Consider the following 25,965-nt stretch of genomic DNA (forward strand, 5'->3'; position numbering starts at 1 on the left):
GAACCCTTAAGGTATAGGCAAAAAAAAAAAAAAAAAAAAAAAAAAAAAATGTATGAGTAAACCATCCAGCTCACTTATCAGCTACAACACAAATTGGACTATTGCCTGTGAGTAAACATAATTTTTTGTTGTCTGCATCATTACAACTGTATTATAGCAAAATCCAGATACACCAAGAAACCAGCTGCTCACTGAAGCTATAACCATGACAATGCAAGAGATTTAAATAATAATCTTAGGGATTTTTAGATTTAATCTCATGTTTGTAAGAAATTATTATCAATCAGGTACAAGTGATTGTATCTTTTAAAAACTGAGACACAGAAACACAAATCAGCCTTTTGGAATGAATTGACCTCTGGACATCCCCAAAGAAGCCATGTCTGAAGCAAAGCAAGAAACATTGTTACAGTGACTTCCTTCAGAGCCACTAGGTTAGTTTTTGCTGCCTTCTCTTTCCTGCTTCTCCCTCAGCGCTTCAATTGTCTTTTCCCGTCTTCCTTCTTTCTTCTTCTCTAACAACATTGAATGACCCAGCCTAGAGTTCCAGTGGTCTTAGAATGGGTTTTGGCAAAGCCTGTTTCTCCTTCCTATCCCAGGGCATTTCAAAGGGAGCAGACCAGATGCTTTGCTCTATTTCTTGTTAGTCACTAATGAGCACAAGACGAGCAAGAAGCAGAGAGCTGAGAATGCTTCATATCTTTCTCCACCTATGCGATCCAAAATACAAAAGACTTTTATTCTTAAAGGGTGATAGGATTTTGCAGGATGACCTCTATTTTGTAAAATTCTACTAAAGATCTTGAATTTTAGAGAGCAAAGCCCAAAACTCTTCATTGGAATTGAAAGTGTCTTTATGCTTAAGAACATGCCATCATATATTTTGTATGACTAGCTGACTAAAATCTATAAGCAAACCTTCTAAAATGTGCCTTTCACACAGGCTCCCCCCGGCACAGTTTAAAAGATAGAGCAAGGATGACAGAGAGGGTGAACCTTAAAGTCAGAAGTAGGAGACTTTTTCTTATCTGAAAAACTAATAGCAAAATCTGCAAAGACTTCAGTTTCAATGAAATCCTCTAAGGGATGTGACTTTTTTTCAGTGGGACCTCCAGCATAAATGATAGATATCTTCCAAAGTCTTTACAATCTGTACTAATCTTCATTGTCTTCTGATTTAGTCAGAGCCAAAGGGAAATGGCAACATCAACAAGAGACTCCCATCCATTGTAGAAGATGAGGAAGAGGAGGAGGAGGGGGAAGAAGAGGAAACAGTATCACTGTCTCCCATCTACACAAGACGATCCTCCTCCTCACGCAGCAAGAAGGTTGGAAACAATAAAAGCTACCTAGGACTAAGCTTAAAGCAGCTGGCCTCAGGAACGATGCCGTTTCACTCACCTATGAGAGTTTCCAGTTCAAACTCCCCTAAAACCAAGCAGGAGGCTGACCCTCCTCACCACAATAAAAAAAGGGAGAAGAACTTGAAACTGCAACTTTCCATTTTGAATACTGCTGGACCCCCAGACCTCAGTCCGAGGTAAGAGTTTCCATCATCTAAGTCTTCCAGGTGAAAGTAGCTTTAATACTGACTGGTACAGGTCTAGTAAATTACTCAGCCTTTGGGGCCCTTTGTGTCACACTCATTCACAGCCTGGATGTTTTGGCTTCCCTGAATTTTGTGTGCAATATTTTGAGTATTTGGGCAGGTGCGTGAATGACACAAGAACAAAGAGTTTTGAAAAATATTTTCAAAAGGATTCATTCCTTTCCTCTTCTCTTTAGATTCCTTTAGCTCTACTTATTAACTGTACTTCTCTACATTGTGATTTCAAATGTATAAACTTACAATGAAAGCGGAAGAGATGGAGTAAAGTCCATCAATGTTATTCCATTAATGCCTCATCTTACCAAAAGTTGTAGAGAGCTACAAGCTGAAATTATGAAGTAAATAAGAAGCTGAGTTTCACTTTCTATTTGCCCCATTATTTTAGGTAGTTGAAGCTTAGTTTTATTCTTTGTCTCTTCAATGAGTATCAGGGTTGTTTGTTTGTTTGTTTGCTTTTGTGCTGCTGGGGATCGAACCCAGGGCCCTGTGCACACAAGGCAAGAACTCTACCACTGAGCCACATCCCCAGCCCTGCAGTCTTATTTTTAATTAAAAGAAAACTTACTTTAGAAATTTACATTTTGAATACTGCTGGACCCCTAGACTTCAGTCCAAGCCTTTAGAAATTTAGAATTATCTCTACGTTATAGACTAGTATTTCAGAGATATTAAATACTGAAAGCTGAACTCAAAGTTATTTCTCTACTCATAAACTGAGTGATGTTTGTGATGTCATGGTTCATTTGAAGAACACAAATTATCCACTAAGAGAGAATATTAAGGGAAAAAGTCAGCAAAACAGTTTAGTGAAAAGTGAGTGAATATTAAATATTCAGAGATTCAGTTGAGTGTGGTTAACTTGAAAACAGTGCTTAACTCTTCTGGTTCTTAAATTTTTACTAAAATAAAAGTAATACATTTCAAATACAAGGAGTATATTTCAGAGAGGCAAAGAAAGACCTGTATGTAAGATGAGCCTGTATTTATTTATTTAAAAAGTATATTTTTCTTTATATACAGAAAGATTTTGAGGACATATGCTAAAATGTTGACAATAGTAGTAACTTACAGGTAACTTTTTCTTTCTGTTTTTTGTAACAGAACCACGCTATTCAATATGGTAACCATTTGGCTTACATGACTATTGAGTGCCTGAAATGCTGTTGGTGTAAATTAAGATGTTCCATAATTATAAAATGCACTTCAGATTTTGAAGAATTAGTTTATTACTAATAAGATTTAATATAAACATTAGAAACTAAGTAGAAACCTTTTTGAAAGTCTTCTAGACATAACTAGAACTCATGAATATAAGCGTTCAACCAACTGATCTCTTTTCTTTTAAGTAGAATTGTTGATGGAATTGAAGATGAGAACAGCAGTGAAGAGAGTCAGACATTTGATTTTGGCTCTGAACGAATGAGGCCAGAACCCAGAATTTCCCCTCCCCTTGGAGGTAAGTTCTCCTTCTTCTCTCTTGGGGCAATATTTCTTTTGAACTTGTAATGCTAATTTTGGCAGGTTCTTTTTTACTTCATTGTTCATGGAATTTTCTCCCAGTAATAGAACTCTACCAACACCGTTGAATAATTTGATGTGAGTCTATGCTGTTTCTAAATTATTAAGAAATTATTTACAATTGTGCCTCTGTCCAGGCTACGTGCCTTCCCATTTAGCAAACAAGGTAAATAGTTTGCCAGCAGAGTCAGATTACTTCTATTCATCAGATAGTGCCTATGATTTCCTATTTTAAATTGAGAGTAATTCACACAAATATTATCTAAAGGAAATGCATTGCAGGAACCGTAGCTATATTTAACCAATTTATTTGGTGAGAGCTTATGAACTTGCAGTTTGCCCAAGGATAAACAACTTCAGAATGATATTAGCATGTTGAAAGTGAGAGAAAACTATATGAAACATTGTCCTTAATGATAGCGAACTAATGTAGGTACCCTGAATCCAAGCCAGGCCTCTCTCTCTCTCTTTCTGTCAGTCAATCATGAGTTTATGACCTATTAAAAAAAAAAAAATCTGTCAACATGCTTAAGGGCAGAATTGAAGAACTTCAAAGCTACATTTGTATTTGATAAAAAGAGACTATGGGCAAGTATTAAATAGGCATAGCTAACACAAAACAAATACCAGCAAGCTACTCAGTACAAAATGGGCAATTCACTGCCCACTTTCTTCTCCCCAACTACCAAATTTGGGGATCCTTGTGTAAGAATTTTCCGCTAATTAGCAAATATGGAAAAAAGCAAGTTGAAGAAAGACTTTTGAATTTATAATCTGGGCTTGGGGTGGGGGGTCTGTTTGGTAACATATCAGTCGCAATCTTTCTATTACCTGTTACCTTCTGAGGGAACTGAAGGGTCCTTGAGAGACTTTGGGGTTGAAAGGGGGAGAAGGGTACAAGAGGAGAAGGGACGTAATCCTGGCTCATTAATTCACCTGAATTACACATATTGATATTACTGTGCCTGGGGCAAAAGTCAAAGAAATCTTCTCATGGTCAACCTTGTGTATTTGCCATGGAAAGCCAGTGGTGGATCCAAATGGTAAGATTTTTTTTTTCCGGCTCACCTGGAGGAAATGCACAGAAATTCACAATGTCTGTACATGGATTTCTGGTTCCACAACTTCCTTCACCCCAGGCCCTATCCTTATACTCATCCATTCAAGCAACAAAGGTTCTTTATTCCATCCCCTAAATACCTCCGTTCTGCAAATTGCCATGTTTTTGTCCTTACTGCCACCGCTCTTTTCTCAGCCATATCTATTCTGTCTCTTTGCTGTGTTGCTACCAAAGTCTCTTTTCTGGTCTCACACTTGATTCCAGGCATGGTGGAAACTCCTGCCATGCTTGAAACTCTGAAGTGGTTTCCTAGTGCCCTCAGTATGAAACGCAAACCTGTTGCATAGGTATTTTTAAGCATCTCTGTTCCCTGCCAGAGTCTGAGCTCTATAAGGGTCAATTGTATTTTCTGTATTTATTGATGTCTCCTATAAAGGAGTGTTGGCCTACTGTATCTAACCTACAACCATTTGCTGAATGATTGGGTTATCTCTGTAAAATATCTGCAACCTCTGCAAAATATCTCTGCAAAACAAGCTTTTAATCCTCTGCTTTTGGACATTCCCACCACTAGCAAGATTTCTACTCATAATTGATGAGAATTAGTATGATGAGAGAGAGAAAGAGAAGTTGATTCTGTCAAATCTTTTCCACTCCAGCAAGCACTGATTCATCTGTACTTTTAGTCCTGAGCAGAAATAAATGTACTTGGAAGAGTGAGGTAGAGAAAAAAAAGTAAAGAGAAAACTAGGAAATGAGAGAGATTATCTTTTCAAGTGACGCAGGAGGAGATTGGAAACGTGCAGTAGATGAAATAGATTTGGAGAAAATGTTCTCATTGGCACAGGAATTAATGGCTAGAAAGGAAAGAGAGAAGGAAGAGAACATCCTTTTTCTGTGGCATGGGTATCAACTGTATTAACCATTTTAGAGAAATGGTCAGAAAAGAGAAGCTATGCCATTTTGGTACATGGTGGGGATTGTGTTCAGGCGAGCAGGAGACTTGCCATGGATAAATCCTCCCAGCGTCACCACCAAGGTGTGTGCCTGGTTGCAGAGTATATCAGGCACCATCCAGAGAAATACATGAATCTTGTGTGATCCTAGATGGCAAAACTACAATGCACAAACATATGGAAGGTGAAAGATGATAGCTCAAGCTCCCTTTCATATTTCAGTTGCCCTGATTCCCAAATATGAAATTGATTCCTAAACAACTCATTCTGTGTGTCACTTTCCAGACCCAGAGATCGGCACTGCTGTTCTCTTCATCAAAGCAGAGGAGACTAAGCAGCAGATAAACAAACTCAACAGTGAGGTATGGAAGTCTGTCTTTGGTCATGCTGGCATGGTAAGAGGAGATATAAAGCCCAGTTACCAGCAGAAGTAGTAGGAGATAGAGGTTATAAGCATGTGCTTCCCACCAAAGGTGAACTCCTACTCAGCCCTTCAGGGAGCCCCATGACCTTTGCCAAGTCACTTGCCCTCCAGCTCAACGTCCCTATGTATAAGAAAGAGATAATAATAATGCTTAACTTTGGGTCCACTGTGAAAGTAAATGTTGTCATTTAGGTAGATCACTTAACATAAAAAGCACTAAATGATAAACTATGATAACATCATAACTATAGTGACATTTTAATTGCCACTTTTCCAATTTTTTGTCCCTTGATTTTAACTGATTTAAGGCAAGACCACTAGTTCAAAGAAAAATGCTATTTTTCAGAGTAATCAAATGGCCTAAATTCTATTCTTTCTCTGACACATACTTGCTGTATACATTTGAGCACTTTAATTCTATGGATCTTGCTGTCTAGCCATATAAAATACATTTTTATCACTTTTTTGTCTTATATGAAAAAATCTAAAATGTAAATAAGTAAATGAATAAAATAAAGGAGAGATTATAGGAAACTAGCAGGTGGACCAAAGGAGATTGATAAAAGGCTGAGGAGGAAGAGGACGCGAAAGGAAGAGGGGGTGTTAAAGGCATTGAATGTCATCAAGATATGCTATTACACACAAGTACCAGTGCCCCTGAACGTCGCTATTCTGCATTACAAACATTCACTAATAACAAATAAGTGAATTAGTCACAAACAACTTTGCTAATTACCCATTTTAAGCATAATTTAATGAGTTTGAGCAATTTTATGGCGTGAGTAAACCATCACCAGGAAACATTTTTAAATTTTGTTTTATGCTCCCAGTGATATCACTCATACGAATTACACTTAATCCCTATTCCTACCTCCAGCCCTAGGCAAGCATTTTTCTGCTATTTCAATAAAATTTACCTCTTCTACGCACTCAATATGAAGAAATAGAGGAATTTCTTGATTACTGCCTTAATTTGGGTTTCTTCCTCCTAAAAACAATAAATAAAAACAGTTTCTGAGACAATTTAGATGCAGTTTATCTGATCTGACCTAGGAAGCTTGGGGGAAGAGTAGAGCACTGTAAAGGTTGACGGCAATAAATACGGGTATGTTAATGAGGTAGTTAAGCCTATGGACAATAAGCTTCAGCTGGTGGGCTCCTCTGCGAGACTATGGGGGACACCTCAAAATCATTCTACCAAAAAGCAAGGGAAAAGTAGTTGAGGCTGTTTGTGATGGGAAGATTCCTTAGGAGAAAGATGCAGGAAGACCTGGGGTTATTTTTGGTCAACTTCAAGGTAGACCTTGGCAAGGGCCCATGAGCTGCTACAGAGTGATAGAATCCATTTCTAGGACTGAAATTTTACATTCTATGATGACCATTAGGGGAAAATGCAACCACAGTTACATTTAGACAATTGTTGGTATTGATGCAAATTTTACAAAGGAAATATACACATCATTTAATTTCTAATTATTTAAAATAATGAAAGATTTCACAGCTTGTCATAAAATCCACAGTTTTCTCTTAAACTTGTATTTCTTTCAGCTTCTGAGGATATACATATGCCTGCCATCTCTCCTTCTGTATCTACATTCTCTGGCAGTGAAACTGTTGCTAGCACATAAACATAATAGCAAGACAGAAAAGGAAAAATTAGGTAGTCCGCTAATGCACTGAAGGTCCTTAAATCACAAATCTAGTCCTTACTCAAGGACTAGATTACCCAAATTACCTCTTGTTAAAAATACATCATAAAGCTGGGCATGGTGTTGCACGCCTATCTTCCCAGCACTTGGAAGGTTGAGGCAGGAGGATTTCTGGGAATTTGAGACCAGCCTGGGCTACAGAGAGAGTTCAAGGCCAGCCTGAACTGCATAAAAGGACGCTGTCTCAAAAATAACCTCCCCCAAAAATCATAAAGCAAACTAAATGTCTTGTTGGTGTTCATTAGTAATTTCTTTTCAGATATTGCTCTCAGGTAAGCCATTAATACCAGTTGACTTCTTCCCCTCACATTTAAAATCATTTAATGGCTTTTTTTTTTTTTTTGGTTTTTATTTTTTATTCTCTTTAATGGTTTGATCAATCTTGCATGCTTACATCTGGTAATTTGAGCAACTGCGTTGACGATAACAATATGTAATATAACAACCACTGTTAATTCCTATCATTTTGTTCTGAAACCTTGTATCATTTTTATTGCTTTTGCTTTTTTTGTTTTTGTCTATGTTGTTGGTATTTTGCTATTGTTCTTTTTTTATTATTCTATTTAAAATTTAAAAAGAGCTGATTAACCTATCTCTTAGCTCAAATATTAGAGATAGTGATTCTTCTGGGGAAAAAAAGTGTTTATACCTTCTAGAGTGGGTAATTTTTCCAAGTTAGGGCTGCATATCTGCACACTACATTATTTTCTTCTGACAAAGTGGGAAAGTGGTAGAGATGTTAAAACAAATAATTACTTGAAAAACAAAATATTTCTCCAGTATTATTTTGTATTTGTGATTGCTTTTCTAGAAAGGGGACAGACATATTTTTCTCTTGTCATATACTGAAATTAAAAGACCAAGATATAATGTCAATGGTCCAAGTATCTTTCTCAAAAAATTAGATTTCCGTTACTATAAATATCTGATTTCTTCACTGTTGAAGCTTAAACAGAAAATTCTTATTTACATATAATTTATACAGTCTGGATGGTTTGAGTAGGGCATTAGAGTCCACTAAACCAGAATACAAATCCAGATTGGCTTCAAACTGTAAAACTGCCACTCAGAATTTCTTACCTTTGTTTTTCACATTTCCTGTAATGTTGCTTATATAGAAAAAATACTTTAAGCTCAAACTTAATTTTCTGTTTTGCCTGTTTCCTAGTTCTCATACATATAATTAGGTGATTGCTGTAGCAAGTGTTTATTCAATTCTTTGGTTAGTAGCCAGCAAGAAAAGAATAAATGTGGGATATACAGTGTGTCACCAAAAAAAGGCACACCCAAATCTATGTGAGGTGTTGTGTGAAGTGAGACCGTTGAAGAAGCCCTGTTCTGGTGTTTGCTTAAAGATTTAAGCTAGAAACAAATTTTTCATCCATGTGTAGATTTCATAGTCATAATTGGTTGGCTGTATATGAACAATCATATCAGGATTAATGTGGGCAGTGACCTGCATTCACAAAACAGGTAAGAGAGTTTAAAAGATGTAGGGCAGCCGCTAATATTAGCGCTCTTTGAAGAACATTGCCATTGCTTTGTAATGGAATAAGAGGGCGACAGTAAGGAAATTCTTTGACAATAACAAAAAGTCACCCTGGGGTGGTGGGCTGTGTAAGTCAAATGCGCCATTTCTGAAAAGGTTTGCCGGTGAGGGTTAGACTGTGCCCTCATTTCTGAAATTGGCTTGACCCAGAAAAACGCTGTGAGGAGGCCGCAGGAGAAACAAGACATAAACACACGACGGAAAAAGGGAAGTAGCTGTGGAAGGAGACAAAGACTCAGATCTTTATTTTGTGACTTCAGCAAGGTATTTGCCTTTCCCAAGCTTATATTTTCTTCTATTAGCTGACAACAAAAATCTACAGTAAAGGGTTGTGAGAACTTAATACCCATATGTAAAGCCCATGTGAATGCCATTTGTAAAGCACGATGGCTTCCTTAAAAACTGGTCAATAAATCTTGACGCCTTTCTCTTACAAGGTTATAATTCAGTTTAGCAAAGAGTGGTTCTTATGTAAGTACCTTCCTAATACATATCAGTGTGCGAAGAGAACAAATGGGAAATCATTAGCCAGTGCTTATGGAATAAATTGAAAAATGAGTGAAGATAAGAATATATTGGAAGTTGGTACTGTGGGGCGTGACTACGCATCACAAGTTCAAGCCCAGCCGAGGCAATTCAGTGACTTAGTGACAGGCTGTCTCAAAGTAAAAAGGATCGGGGGTTGAAGCCCTGTTTGACAGCCCTGGGTTCAGTCCATAATATTGCAAATTTAAAATACCTATATATTTTATCATAAAAATGAGTACTTTTACCTGAGAAGCTTTCCTTTTCTCTATGAAGACACTCAATATGAAATTTGAATAGAAAAATCATATGGCAGATTGTTTCTGTTTCAATATATAATATTTTAGTTTTAATAGACTGATATAAAAGGATCACTATGCTAATTTATTTACTTATTTATTTTTTGTTACTGGGAATCGAACTCATGACCTCAGGCTTGCCAAGCAAGCGCTTATGCTGCTGAGCTATATCCTTGGCCCTAATTTTTAAAATATTTACACTGCAAGACTTACAGGCTTAAGAGAAACAGACACAATATGCCAGTTTAAAAATGCTTAACCACGATAAAACTACAAAGGAATAAAACTGCCAGGCTTAGCAGAAATATAAGCAGAACCAAATCTACATTGTCAAAATGACAGAATGAAGGCAGCTTCTTAATCCGTTCCTGTGCACTAAAGTTTACTTTAGTTTAAATGCTCTGATCATCATGCTTCAGTATTTTATTTTGCTCGTACATAAGGAGCCTTGGATCTTATATCTGTCTTGAGTCTCAAATACAGAATAAAGAAAATGGAATGTGTAACCTGTCTGAATAGAAAACAAGCTTTGTAGGAACATAACAACTTCCAATGATTTTTTTTAAAGTGTAGTCTGGCTTTTCATACTAAACTATTTTTTAAAAATAATTTTATTTGTATGTAATTAATATACCATACAATTTATTCTTTCAAAGTGTAATATTTGATGATTTTTAGTATAGTCATGAACTACGCATTCATCAACATAATAAAATGTAGACTACTTCATCACCCACAAAGAAACTCCATATCACATAGCCACTACTCCTCAGCACTACAGCTCTCTTCTCCTCGGTCCTGGGGAGCCATTAATCTGCATTCTACATTTATAGCTTTATCTGTGGTGGACATTTCATATCATAGTCCAATGCATGGATATACCATATGTTGTATAATGTATCCACCAGTTGATCAACACGTAGGTTGTTACCACTTTTAGCTAATATGAGTAACACTGCTACAAACATTCATGTACAACTTTTTGTGCAAATGTATGTTTTTATGACTCTTGGGTACCCAGAAATGGAATTGTTGGATCATATGGCAGTTCTGCATTTAGACGTTTGAGGAACTGCCAGACTGTTTCCCAAAACAATGGTAACATTTTACAGCCCAGGAAGCACGATGGGAAGGTTCCAAGCTCTACAATTCCTTTCCAGCCATTTTCACTTATTATTATCTGACTTTAACACTATAGTAATATTAGTGGATATGAAAGATTTCATTGTGGTCTTAATTTGCATCTTCCTATTAACCAAGAAGATGGTGCACTTTTTTTCATGTGTTATCTATCTTCTTTGTAGAACTGTCCATGTGGATCCTTTCCCACTTTGTAATTGAGCTGTCTTTTTATCATTGACTCATAAGAGATTTTGACATGTTCTAGACAGAAGACCCTTATCAAACATGTAATAATTATATAAATGATAATCTGAGTCCATAGATGACCATTTAACTTTCTTGATCATATCCATTGAAGCACCAAAATGTTAGTTGTGGCAATCTGCAGTTTATCTATTCTTTCTTTTGTTCTTTATGCTTTTTGGATCATATGTAAAAAATTATTACCTATCCTAAGGTCATGAATATTTATTCCTGTACTTTCTTCTAAGAGTTTTATAAGTCTTTGATTGACTTTGTTATCTTTTATATATAGTATGACCTTTGGATCCAGTCCTGTTTGATTTTTGTGTGTGAATATCTAGTTGCCACAACTGGGTATCAATAAAAACATTCTGCATTCCTCATTGAATAGTCATAACCTTCTTCAGAAAACAAGTAACCATAAATGTGAGGGTTTACTTCTGAAATCTTTATTGATCTATTTCCATCTGCATGCAAGTACCATGCTGTCTTCATAACTATAGCTTTGTAGTAAGTTTTGAAATAGGTAAATGTGGTTTTCAATCGTTATTCATCTATTTCAAGATTGCCTTGATTATTCTTGGCCCCTTGAAATTCCATGTGAATTTTAGAAGGATCTTATCAATTTCAGGAATAAAGACAGCTGAGATTCTGACAGTAAACATATTGACCCTCTAGAACATTTTGCTAAACATCACCTACACAATAGTAAGTCTGCTGGTGGATGAACGTGGGATTTTTTTCCCACTTAAAAGATTTGCTTTAACTTCATCTAGCAATATGTTGCAATTTTGAACTTACAACTTTATACTTTCTTGTTTAAATTTAGTCCTACGTATTCTATTATTTTTATGCTACTATAAATGAAATTGTTTTCTTGCTTGCACTTTTGATTATGTTTTTGTCTGTGTCTAAAAGTATAACTGATTTTTGCATGATCAACTTGTATCCAGCAAATTTGTAGAAACTTATTGACTATTTCTAGTATGTTGTGTGCATGTGTGTGTATGTGTGTGTGTGTGTGTGTGTGTGTGTGTGTGAGAGAGAGAGAGAGAGAGAGAGAGAGAGAGACTGGGAATCAAACCCAGAGATGCTCTATGATTGAGCTATATTGCATCAGCCCTTTTATTTTTTATTTTCAGATAGGATCTTGTTAAGTTTTCCAGGCATTCACCTCCATACCCACCACTGTTTTTCTTTTCTCTTTTAAAATACATTTTATTAAGCCTTATCAACTTTACAAACTACTGGATTTCAGTGTATTTCATATTATATGTATTAACATATTTCAATATTATCCTCTATTACCTTTCCTTACCCATCCTCCCCCTCCTTTTATTTCCTTCCTCTTGTCAGGTAAAATTTCCCTTCTACTGTAATGACATCTTTTTTTCTAGATTCCATGTATTAAGGAAAACCTGTGTCTTTCTGAGTCTGACTTTTATTGTTCTCTATAGCTGAATAAGCCTCTTATTCTTCTCTCTCTCTCTTTCTCTTCTAAATCTTCTGAAAGATATATATATCTTGGAGATGTATATATATCTTTCTCTATATATATATATATATAATCTTTCTTGATATATATATATCTTTCTTGATATATATATCAGTGATGTTTAATGAAATATTCTATAATCTATATATTGTATTTCTATATAATCTTACATAGAAAACTATAGTTCATCCTTTAGTTTACTGGTAGGTACCTAGGCTGATTCAACATTTAGGTATTATAAATTGTGCCACAATAAACACAAGCATGCAGGCATCCTTATAGTATGCTGATTTTAATTCCTTCAGGTGTGTACCACGGAATGCTATAGGCTCCTATGGAATCGCTACTTTTAGTTTTTGTAGAACCTCCATACTGATTTCCATAGCAGCTGTACTAATTTACATATTTCCTCCAGGAGTGTAGGAGAGTTTCTTCCCCTTCCCCAGTCACCTCCACATCCTCACTAGTATTTATTGTTTTGTGTCATTAATAATAGCCATTGTGATTGGGGTCTAAAAAGGCTCAATTTTTTTCTTGTATTTATTAGCCATTTATAGTTCTTCCTAACAGAAATGTCTCATTTGCCCATTTGGTGATTGGTTTTGTTTAGTTTGGTTTTTTGTTTTGCTTTGCTTTGCTTTGTCTTGGTTTTTATTGTTGTTGTTGTTAAGTTTTCCTAGTACTTTAGGTATTTCAGATGTTAATCAGCTGTCAGAAGAGTAACTGACAAAGTTTTCCTTCTATTCCACCTGCTTATTCATTCTGCTGGTTGTTTCCCTGCTGCACAGAAACTTTTTAATTCGATGTAATCCCATTTTTTTACTGTAGCTATTATTTCCTATGCTCTTGGAGTCCTATTCAGAAAGTCTTTCCCTTGTACCTATGACAACAAATGTTTCCCAGTGTTTACATGTAGTGCCTTCAAAGTTTCAGATCTCATACCTAGATTTTTTTCATCCATTTTAGTTGATTTTCTTACAAGGTGGCAGGGAGCTAGTTTTAATCTTTTATTATAGGTATCTAGTTTTCACGGCACCATTTGTTAAAGAGACTGTCTTTTCTCCAATGTATGTTTTTGGTCCATTTGTAAAGAATCAGATGGTTGTAGTAGTGTGGTTTGTTTCTATGTCCTCTGTTTTATTCCATTGTTCTGTGTGTTTATTTTTGTGCCAGTATCATGGGTTTTTTTGTCTCAAAATCAGGTATTGTGAAGCCTCCAGCCTTGCTTTTCTTGCTTATGATTGCTTTGGCTATTCTGGGTGTTTTATATTTACATATGAATTCTGGAATTCTTTTTGTTAGTTCTGTGAAGAAAGACATTGGAATTTTGATGGCGATTGCATAGATCACTTTCAATAATATGGCTATTTAAAAAAATATACTTAGTCTGCCAATCCATGAACATGGAGATCTTTCCATCTTCTAATGTCTTCAATTATTTTTTTCTGTGTTCTGTAAATTTCACTGTAAAGGTCTTTTCATCTCCTCAGTTAGGCTGATCTTTAGGTATTTTTTAAATTATTGTGAGTGGAGTTGTTCTCTTGATTTCATTCTCAGTGCATTGCTGATGTACAGAAAAGTTACTAGCTTTTAATGTTCATTTTGTATCCTGCTACTTCCCTGAATATGTTTATGAGCTCTAAATGTCTTTTGGTGGCACCTACTTTAAAGCTCTTTTAAGCATAAAAAATATTTTCTGTAAATAAAGACAATTTCACTTCTTCTTGTCCTAATTGTATTCCTTTTATTTCTTTTTCTTGCATAATTGTTGTGGCTAAAATTTCAAGCATTGAAGTGATTCATGTGTATTCAGTAGAAGTGGTGAGAATGAACATATTTGTCTGGTCTTGCTTTTAGAGGAAATATTTTCAGCTTTTCCCCATTAAGAATAATTCTCCCAGTAGGAGTTCTCTACATAAGATCATAGAATATAAAAACAGACATCTTACCTTCTTCCTTTCCAATTTGAATGGTATTTCTAAAGAGTTCATTAGGGAATTTTTCTCTAAGTTCCCATTATAAAAAAAGAAAGCTTGAGTTAGGGAGGAGGTTTGCCAGTAGTTGAAACAGAACTTTTTCTAGAATCCTGAAACAAGTTTCAAAATCCTATGACACTCCAGTAACTTCCTCCTAGACCTTGGGGGATCAACTTTTTCCACAAGAGTGTTCACAACTCAGTTGCTCTGGAAGTAAAAGGGGAATTACTGCCTTAATTCAAATAAGCCCAACACCTATCCTTTGTGTGTTTTTGTGAGCATTGATTTATAGTAATTAAATATTGATCGTTGAAATTTATAATAACCACAGATAAAGGAGATATGTTATGACAACTAGATAGCTTTTTAAAGTAAAATATTTTTGAATCCTTTTTTAAGAATTAAAACTATATAGATATATCTTAAAAAGTAAGACTAGTGTGAACAATAAATTTAGTTTTCTTTAACTTCAAACTATTTTAAACACATAGAAACTGTTAAAACAGATGTTCAAGTAATTATCACCATGTTTAGCAAATAAAAATATGTTGCCATGTTTTAGATATTGTACTTTAAAGAAATAATTTTTATATATTTAACAGCTTTCTCTTTCTTATTGCATGAGATGATAGAGTTCAAGGAAGCATTAGATAAGAAAAGAAAAAAATAAAAATTTAAAATGAAAAAATTTTATTTTAGAAATTAATACTAAATTAGAGCAACACAGAAATAAATAATAGAAAGCAAAAGGAAAAAGGAGAAATATTTAAAGCTTCTAAATGAAGAACTTTTTGAAAAGGAATTTGAGAAAAAGGTAAGAAAAATGCAAATCTAACAGAAAAACATAGAACTATGGAGAAGAATGTCAAATTCAGGAAACCAAATGAATGGTAAATGATAATTTAATAATTTGGCTAATTAAAAAAATAAAGATTTTGGGGCTGGGGATTTAGCTCAGTGGCACAGTGCCTGCCTGGCAAGCACAAGGTCGTGAGTTCAATTCCTGGTACCAGAAAAAAAAACAAAAAATAAAAAAAAAATAAAGATTTCAAACTACATGATGAGTAGCAGTCCAGTGGAATCATTAGACTTTAAAGATAAAATTCCTTAGACATGCACTCAAGAAATTTGTTTTACAGAATTTACAAGAGAAAATACTAAACTATATTAGACCTTGAGACAGCCCATTTTCTAAGAAGATTAAGTAACCATAAAATATGTAAGATTGTCTTCAGAAATGAAAATGTAAACTAAAGATTTTTATAACCAACAAAATTGACCATCAAATGCCAAACTGTTACAGAGTCTCCCACTGGCCAAAAGTAAGATAATTTGGTGTAAGAATAAGAAATGAAATGTTTCCATTTTTTCCTCATTTTCTCCTCATTTTTATCTTTCCCCTCCTTGCTTTTCCTCTTCCTACCCCTTAGCTCTCCTTCCCATTTGAATATCTGTTATATACTTTCTATTTCATAACATCTTCCTATTTCATAACATCTGTTATATATTTTGGTCCTTATTTACACTTTGTTTCTCACACCAGAGAAACAGTGCGGTATTTACATATGTGTGTCTGATTTATTTATCTTAAGAGAATGGCTCAAGTTGCATCCATTTAGTTAGAAATATCTCAAGCTTATCCTTCTTTACGGCAGAGTGGTACTCCATTATATAAAAAACCACATCTTTATCTAAAGCTTTTGCAAATAAGGAAGGAAAAAAGGGTTGAAGAGAGATTAGGGGAATGGGAAAAAGAATCAACTTATATTATGTACAGGTACAAATTCCCCATAATGAATGTGATCATTATGTATATATAAAGTGTACTAATAAACTTAATTAATAAAAAAGAAAATACATTTAAATTCATGATTTTTCATAATTTTTTAGAAAAACAACTACTTGGTCAACTTCAGAGGATGAGAGGGAAAGTATTTTATTTAAAATTGATTTTTATAAAAGAGAAAACCAAGCATTTTTCCTTCCTTTCTTGTATTCACTGGGAAACTGGATTACTTCTGAGGAAAAAAATTCTTTCTAAAATTATGTGAGCTAAATAAAGTTATAAAATTAAATAGAATTAGAATTGGAATTTCACCAATTAGCAACACTGCCCAAATTAATGGATCAAGGGATTGCCCTCCACTACTTGCTCACATCACAATAAAGAAGGCTACCAAAACAATGTGCTTTGTAAAAAAGCTCAGTGCCTTCTATAGCTTGCCAAAGGAATTGTAAAAAGGCAGGTTAGAGTGAACTTTAAACTCTTAGTAAAAGAGTAGTTGGCACAGGAGGAGTTAACTAGAAGACCTGGTGCCATAAGAGATGAGAAGGAAATTATGCTGCAATTGCTGATCTCTTTAGTCGCAGAGAGAACAGTGGTTACCAGGCCCTGGATCAGGGTTGGGGAGATGTTGGTCAAAGAAGACAAAATTTTAGTAACACAGGTGAAGTAAATTCTGGAGATGTCTTGTACAACATGGTGACTATAGTTAATAACAATGCACTGCATACTGAAAATTGCTGAGGCAGTAACTTTCTCACCACAAAAAAAATGATGTGAGGTAATTGATATTTTAATTTGCTTGAAATAGTCACCCCATAAGGAACATATGTATCAAAACATCATCTTATATACCGTAAATATACGTGACTTCTGTCAATTAAAAAGTAATTCAAAAATCCAGAAAAAAGGAGAGACTGGGAGCTAATGATATGACTGCTACAAAGGTCAGATCAACAACATTGGCATTAACCAGAGGCTGTCAGAATGGCAGACTCTCAGGCTCCACCCAGACTTCCTGAGTCTGAATATACACTTCTGCAAGATTCCTGGTAATTCTATGTACATTTAAGTGTGATGAGCACTGTCATTTACCACTGGTATTCTGAGTGTAGAATGAATGTGATCATTATGTAACATTATGAAACATCGTATTTGATATTTATTGATTGCAGTGACGATCTCTTAGGCAGACACAATTTAGATCCTAGAAACCAGAAAAACAGATGTGGAAAGCAACAGATTGATAAATGATGGATTGCCATGGTGCAGTTGAAGTAGTAAAGTTATATGCAAAGCCTGAGATTGCAAAAATTCAGTGAAGCCATTGAAGTAATCACCCTGAAGCTTGTAGTCAGTTGTTTTGTATTGGTAATGCTAGACTTCGAAATTTTCTGCTACTATAATTTAAGAGACAGAAGCTACACCTGCAAAAGCAAAACACTGAGTACTATTTCTGGTCGACCTAGGACAAGCCAGTTCACCTCCCAGCATTCTAGTATCTCCAGCTGTAGACAAAGATTTACAACTTTTGTTAGTAACGTGACTGTCATCCTCACTTGGATGAAATATATGCAAGTGCAAATATGATTATTGTTTTAGCTGACAGACAAAGACTGGCACTTGTTTTTGAGTGCTTTGTGAAGCAAAAGACACAAGGAGGAAATTATGCCTATCATCTCTTTTGTTTTGCCTACTTATAGAGTTTGATTGAACTTGCCTGAATCTCATGATAAGTCTGAAACATAACAAAGGATTAAATGAAAGATTGTTTAATTACCTGAATCAGAGCTTGTAAAAATGTATATGTGTTTGTGGCAGGTGAAAACAATTGGTGTAATTAGTACCCACAAATTTAGGAAAATTTTGTCTGGTAGGAAAATGTGTACACATTTGGAAAAAATTGAGTGACAGGTCAAGATCTCTCCAAGCTAAGAAGATTATGTCAACAGATGCATTCCCCATCTGCTCTGAATGCATAAAAAAGGAAAACACATTTTTTCTCTGCCTACCAACTAAAGTTCCAGATATACTCAAAGCCCATGAATAAAACCAAACTAATAGCCAAGACTGGGAAACAGAAAACATTAAGACAAAGGAAAGCTATTTTTATTTGAAAGGAAAAACATTGTAAGGATACATTTTTTTCCTGGCCTTCATTAGAAACTCATACTTCCAAGGTATAATCTAAAGACACACTAGAATAAAATAACAGTGGGTGCACCAAAGACATACTACAACTGAAAACTTGACAGTGCACAGTATTATCCTGAACATAGGTCACAAAGTCATGAATATCTTAGATTGTATAATCAGACAATGTTTTAAAATCATTTCTAAGTGCTGGAGATTTCTAGGAGACACTGAAATCATATGGAACATTTTTATGTGCTAGAGATGTAGTGACGTGTATCATATCATGATGCTTAGGGGAGACTGGTGAAAGTAAGCTACTTAAATTCAGTTGAAAACAACAAATTTGTATTAAGAAATTCACTATGCAGTTTACTATTTATTAAAGTGTTCATGTATTGACAAAGATTTATTGTACTTACTTTGTGGCAGGATTGTGTAGGAGGTTGAGCTATTATAAAGACCAATAAAGAAAGACCTGCCACACTTGCCTGCCCTATACCCTAGCCCCATATTGGTCCTTGTTCAATTCAGATCAACAACATATTGCACATTCTTATATTTTCTCTCACACATCATTTATAGAAAAATTTCAATCCACCTGACTGCAATTTCCCAAACGTTAGACTGAAACCCAAATCTTAAGCACTATTTTCAGTGGCTACTATTATTGCTATTACTTCTGCTGCTTCAAAAAAAAATCCATGCAAGACAATACTAAAAAGTAAAGACTGTTCTGATATTTATTATGTAACAGTGTTTAAAGACCTATTTTTTAATGCTGAGGCAGAATTATAAAGATAATTGTGATGTTTAGGTTTTTTTTTTTAATTTTCTTGGGGCAGAATGTCTCTTGGATCAATATTCCCTAAATTGCGGAAATTCTCAGCAAAGCTTAGTGCCTGTTTTGCATTATCAAATCCAGTCACCTGGGGTTCCAACAATACTAGTTATATGTGGACTAAGTTTTACATCCATTATATTATTTAATCCTAACAACAAAGCCCTTGAGGAAATATGATGCGGAGGAGGGTACAAGGTAACATTGCATCAGTGGAACTAATTAAGCATAGGAAGAGTAAGGCAACAAAAACTATTCTTAAGCCAACAGAGCAGCTGAGGAGTCCTGGATACAGCAGAAACAAAAGTTGTGTTAGTTAGTGATTCCTTTTTTGAGTCTATAGAAAGGTCAGCCTTGGAGTCCTGGCCAGTGGACAAGTCTATTATCACAGAAGTATCCCTGTTCATGAAAAAAGTGATGCTGAGCAGAAATAAAGGCCTGGCCTGCAGACCTGCTCAGCACCTGGTGATTTGTATGACTCCTGCATGACCCTAGGAGAACAGAGAAGGGAAGGATCTTTAGATATTCCAAAGTTTTGGATAGTAAACTGAACTACTTGGAATCACAGATGGTGTTTTCATCACTATCTTTCCAACAGTTGGGACTTTGGAAGGGACGGAGAAGTCTTGGATGTGAACAATTGGCTGTGCAGATGGTGATGGTGAACTGGTTTGGCCAACAGTTTTAAATTCCATACTGACAGATTTATATCCACAGAAGAATAAAGAGGAAGGGAAGGAAGAGAAAAGGGAGGAAGAAAAATGTACAAAGTATAAGAGCACACAAGTAAGAGAAGAACGTGTAATGTTTCTTTATGCACAATCTCTTTAAGTAGAAAGAATCATAAGGTCACATTAAAAATAACCCCACCGAGGGCCTGGGGATTTAGCTCAGCAGCACAGCGCCTGCCTAGCAAGCACAAGGTCGTGAGTTCGATTCCTGGTACTGGAAAAAAAAAAAAATAGCCCCACCAGGGTACCACCCAGGGATGCAAAAAGTTTGCTAAGTTTCAGCTGATAAATAACTCTTAATAATGTAATTAAACTTGTAATTTGACACTCATAATGTAGATATGATATCTACGGATCCAAAATGGAGGAATTTCCCAGAGAATTCAAACTACCCATTGAAGTCGACTTTATATTAGAGTATTTGACAAAATAGTAAGACAAGTGAAGTTCAGCAGAAGACACTTTTTACAATGCGGAGGTAAAACAGAAAGAGAAAAAGCATTCCTAACAGTGGAATTACTGCTTTTTCTTATAAACTCTGGGCTACTAATGGCTTTAGATTAGGAAATTTATATATAAAAATTAAACAGTCATCTAATACCCGTTTTTAATATATGTACATAGAATAAAAAGGGACAGAGATTTTTGCATTACAGTTTTATACAGGATTTTTATACTAAAATTGTGAAATAAAATATAATCAAAATTGAAAGTGATGTGAAAACCAAAAAAATAGTTTCAGAATGTCAAGAGTAACATTCATTTTTACCTTTAAAATATAGATGGTATGTAAAAGGGAACCCATTATCTACTTACAGAGTAGATAGTCATGTATGATGCAATATCAGATCTACAACTATTATGTGAATATCAGAGGAAGAGAAAAGCTCTCCAGGGACAAATCAAGAAGCTTGAAGGGAGAGAAGACAAGCAGAAAGAGTCAGAGAAGAACAGCTCAGGGCAGTCAGGAGGGACTGTCACCCTAGCCAGTCTGAGAAAAGGGGAAAACACAGGATATGGGGTTTAAAACATGAGATGAGGCTTCTGAAAGACTTCTTCATACCTGATCAAAAGGAAATTGTGTTTGTAATATGAGTGGCAGAAACATTTAAAGATGTTAGGCTGCTGTTGAAGTACATAGGAAAAATTTGGTTCCTCTGATCAGAATGAGTTAGTTTTTCTTTTTCTATCTCTTTGCAGTACTGCAGTTTTAAGTTGTATTTAGAAGGCAGATCTCCTTAACTGGACAGAAGCTAGCTCACAAAGCAGTTCCAACAACCCTTTCTCGCAATTGCAAGTCTTCTTACCTAAGTCTGTGGCTTGAACCTCACCATCCTTAGAAAGTAGATTCTTTATTTTCTATATTTGATGATGAATAACATCTTTCCTGTTTTAGAATGAATTCTGCTAGCAAACCCAGCAGGGGGCAGGAAAGGAAAACTTGGCTGCGTTTTCTGAGGCAGTAGTTGTCGCCTCCGGTGTCAGCATGGTCTCCACCTTCAGGAGATGCTGCCTCTCTTTGTGACAAGTGGTTTTATCCTTGTAAGGGGAGAGACCTCTTACCTCATAGGGATTCATTCCCTCATGTGTCTTTCATATGGCGCAGGGGTGTGTCCCCAGAGACACAGTGACAGAAATCTTCTTCACATCAGTTGATCATTATGCTCTTCAAGAGCTAAAAAAAAAGCTGTTTCCTTGCATTCTTTGCTCCTTTTAGTTCATGCTAGCCTAGTAATTTGTTTTCTGAAAATGTTGATGCTTGTTTCCATTCCTGGGGCCAGTCAAGACCCTGGATTCCTATTCCAAGTTCATGACCATAACGCGTGACAAGCACTCAGTAAAAGATGTCAGGAGAGCGGCCATGAACAGGCGACCCTGGTCACTGCAGAGCTTCGGAAAGCAGTTCATCAAAAATAGGGTTTATTTTTAACCTACAGTAAACCTTCTTTTAATTACGCATATAATTTGCTATGAAGAGAACTGACTGTTTTCTAAATCAATCTCCTATTATTTTTGGAGATGACTCTCTTTAGCTATTTGATGTAGAATTAACATTTCAGGCAGCTTTTACCTTCATGCTTTTCGCATCCTGTAGTGAAATTTCAAAGCACACTGACTCTTCCTCAGATTCACTGTTTCACTTCTTCAGTGTGAGGCTGAGAGCTATTTCTTGTCTCTAAAAATTGTAGGTCTAGTGAAAAGTTTGGACAAGTACTCGGTCAGATCCCTCGTGCTCCATGCCAGCAGCAGGACAGAAATAGTTTTGGCCTGGCAGTTTCAGGGCAGGTGTTACCAGTTGGTTGCCTAAACCAAGGAAGAAACCTCCTGGCCTTTTTAAATGCCTGATTGTGAGCAAGTGCTACCTCCCGTGGGCCTGCCAGGGAGAATCAGTTTCCGAATGCACTGACAGGAAGTGGACTGAATTAAATTGTTGGATAGACTAGGAATGTGTCCTTAAGTGTTGAAGAAAATCTGTGCAAAACAAGTCTTGGTTTTGGCACCACTGAAATTGTCTAGATGGTCTTTAACCAAGAGATCCTGCTGCTTCTATTGGAGTTTCGTGATTCACATGGGAAAAGCAAGGCATAAGGCGGTCTTTTATAAAACACAAAGTGCTACAACAATGAAGGCAAAATATTACCACACTGTGCTAGTCTTACGAATCTAAAGATTACAAAATATATAGGCATCCTGCTTTCTGAAATGTAACTGTTCTTCACTTTGAGGAACAAAGACATTTTTGAAAAAAAAAAAAAACCTTTATTGTAGTCAAATTTAAATTTCTAATAGTCTCTCAGGATTAAAAAAAAAAAAAAATGATATGACTGTCAGGAAAATAACCCCTACAGAGAAATTTGTTATTAGTTTTAAGTAGAAAATAAAAAATGAAGCCTCTTTAGTGGTATTTACATATTTAGAGAACATGTTCTCTTTGATAAACACTAACTATTTCACCACCTAGCAAACTGAACAAAGCACATACTACACAGTTTAGGTTATAATTTCATGAGGTCCCCAGTTCACTGATGGATTCCAGAACTCCCGGGTTCCCACAGTCTTATCTGTACCTGCTCACTGTTCAGGTCTTTTCCTTTCTCCTTTACTCAATTTTGTAGGTTTCCATTTTTCAAAAACTCTCTCCTTAGCAAATCCTGTGTGAGTCTCACTTAACACCTCCAAAAGACCATTTACCTCTGGACCTATAATAATGTGAATCTCCATTCAAAAATGGCAGAGTTTGGTGTCCAAACCAGGCAGGTGGTTCTCAGTGTGCTGAGGGATTTCATGTCTTTGCTTTTCCACGTTATTTGAAATGCCTGATAACTTTTGTGCACCACTTTGCATTTAACTCATTCCAAGAAAGTAAAAAATACCATCAGTGTTTAAGGGCTGATGGATCCATAGCTCCAGTTCGTTTCAAGAACTCCAGAGTCACTGACTAAGAGCCCAAGACTATGTATCTCTCTCCGGCTACCTTCAGAATGAGAATGGCTTTAGGGGAGGGTGTGTGTTCACCTAGATGCCCAGCCTACTCATACACCACTTGGGTTTGAATGGATTTGCAGCTTAAGAAGCCTTTCAGACCTACTTCTTAAGAAACCTCACTTCCATGCTTCACTACTCTGAAATTTGGTAACACTATGTACTGCTAACTGCTGCCTTTTGTTCTGGTTCATTTACACAGGTAACCACACTGACTCAGGAGGTATCCCAGTTAGGTAAAGACATGAGGAATGTGATGCAGCTTCTGGAAAATGTTCTGTCACCTCAGCGGCCATCCCAGATTTGCTCTTTGCATGCCACCTCCGTGTGTCCCTCCAGGGAAAGCTTACAGACCAGGATGAGCTGGAGCACACACCAACCTTGCCTGCACTTGCAAACAGGTGTGGCTGCCTATAACCAAGCACAGCTTTGTCATGGTAATGTCACTTCTGACATTTGGAGTATGGATCCATCCTCTGTGGGGAGCAGCCCCCAGCAAACTGGAGTTCATGAGCGAAATCCTGCAGACAGTGACCTTTGTCATTCTCCAAACCTGGGTTACTCACCTTCTCGCTACCAGGTCGTCCAAGAAGGTCATTTACAATTTCTAAGGTGCATCTCTCCACATTCAGACACTACGCTGACGCCTTTGCAGTCTATTTCAGCAACACTGTCATCCTCCATCTGTTCCTCCTCAGAAACATCCTTGCACCTGGTTCTCCCAAGCAGATCAGAGGAGGGCAGCTTCAATCAGGGACCTGTTAGCTCCTTCAGTCTGGAAAACTTGCCAGGCTCTTGGGACCAAGAAGGAACAGCGTCTGTCTCTACCAAACCCTTGGAGAACTTTCCCCTGGAAGTTATCACAAGCACAGCAGAAGTGAAAGACAACAAAGCCATAAATGTATGATATCAACACATAGGATGCAACTGCCAATTTCAAACCCACAAATGCATGACAGCTTTAGTTTGCCTTTTTTGCCTCTGGCGGACATGAAGACTGAGCAAAGATGGGAACCCTACAAGAGAGTGTAAGAAGCCAGGGGAAGGCAGAGCCACCTCCACACTGTAGCAAACAATTTCTAGATCCTAGAGCATAATACAAACATTTTTCTGTACAGGTATTTACTTACTGGTCTGTCTGACAGACTTTGGTAAAAGTCCAGGGACCTGGAGATTCTAAGCAGCTAGAAGTCCAAGACAAAGATTTTGTGGATTAGTTTTGTCCTAGGTGGCTTTTGTGAAGTGCAGCAAAGGTTTTTCCTGAGTGCCTGCTTGTCATTCCTGAACAATATCCGTAGCACCATTGGCCTTGGGAGTGCGCAGCTCCTGCTGATCTATTTTTCTTTTTGTGAAGGCAAAGGGACAATTATCACTGCATGTCCTCTCCTAGACAATCAGTCAAGTAGAGCTGGTGGCCAGTGGTTAGCTATTCGCACGTTATTTGCCATGTAAATGAAAACGTCTTTATTTATCAAAGAAGAAGCTATTTTTATATCCTTGGTATGAAAGATGTATTTAAACTATTTAAAATATTTATAAAGAAATGAATGTTTTCTTTTCATTTTGGTAAAAAAAAAGGAAGCTTGCTGTTTTAACAAGAAATGCACTACTGTTATGTATAGTAGATCAAAAATTATTTATTATTAAGAGGATGTAGTTTCAAAAGGAATCTCCCTTTTATCTGCATGCAGTTTGCAACAAATGTACCCTCACACTTCTGAATTACAAAAGAAAAGTGAGGTCCTATTTTATTAATGAAATAAAAATATGGACTGAGAGTCAGTGACATGAGCTTCTGGTATGGTGGTAGGAAGGGCTGCATCAGTCGGCTGGTCCTGTCCATAACCTGAACTCAGGCAGATCCCACTGTGTTAGCAGATGTGTCTCTCCTCTGGGTATCATACTCTGTGGTTCAGAAAGCTCAAACTGGTCTGTAGAGCATGAGATCATAGTCCAGGCTGTGCTCCTTATGGCTCAAAGTGAGGAGGAAAACCCTGAATATGTCCTTCCTCGGTGTCTTTTTTTTTTTTTTTTTAAGAAGAGGCAGGGCCGGGGGTATAGCTCAGCGGCACAAGCACCTGCCTGGCAAGTGCAAGGTCCTGAGTTCAATTCCCGGTCCCTCCCCCACAAAAAAAAGCCCATCGGAAGAGGCAAACATTTCCAGCAACCATCTCCAAATGGAGCCACAACTTCTGAGCAGTGGCTGCTGGGAATGGTACCCGCTTGCCTTGGGTCAGCCCTTGACCTGTTCCCTTTCAGACTCCCACCAAACTGTAAGTTATGCAGAGCAGTTACTGGCATTCCTGTTTGGCAGAGGAAGGGAAAAAGTCCCAGAGATCACACAGCTAGGAGGCCAACACAGTCTAGGATCCAGAATGTTCCATACATCTCACACCAATCAACACGCAAATTCAGATGCCTGGTTGGGCCGTAATTTCACTTGAGTTGTATGTTATGCCTAGGAACACATCGGGCTTGAGCATCCCAGATTTTCCTAGAAGACGTGTTC

The 25,965-nt window shown here is 36.6% G+C and overlaps 1 protein-coding gene across 1 annotated transcript in view; it reads left to right on the forward strand.

Annotated features, from left to right (window-relative positions):
* Positions 1 to 24,909, forward strand: part of Kcnh8 (potassium channel, voltage gated eag related subfamily H, member 8) — a 355,986-nt gene extending 331,077 nt beyond the window's left edge. Inside the window, exons 13-16 of the mRNA XM_005387459.2 lie at positions 1,182 to 1,540; positions 2,959 to 3,065; positions 5,429 to 5,505; positions 23,659 to 24,909. Coding sequence (XP_005387516.1) covers positions 1,182 to 1,540; positions 2,959 to 3,065; positions 5,429 to 5,505; positions 23,659 to 24,363 — 1,248 coding nt within the window. The 3' untranslated portion in view covers positions 24,364 to 24,909. The remainder of the gene's footprint in view (positions 1 to 1,181; positions 1,541 to 2,958; positions 3,066 to 5,428; positions 5,506 to 23,658) is intronic.
* The last annotated feature ends 1,056 nt before the right edge of the window (positions 24,910 to 25,965 follow it).

Source organism: Chinchilla lanigera, unplaced genomic scaffold, assembly GCF_000276665.1.
Source record: "Chinchilla lanigera isolate Chin_1 unplaced genomic scaffold, ChiLan1.0 scaffold00029, whole genome shotgun sequence".
NCBI lineage: Eukaryota > Metazoa > Chordata > Mammalia > Rodentia > Chinchillidae > Chinchilla > Chinchilla lanigera.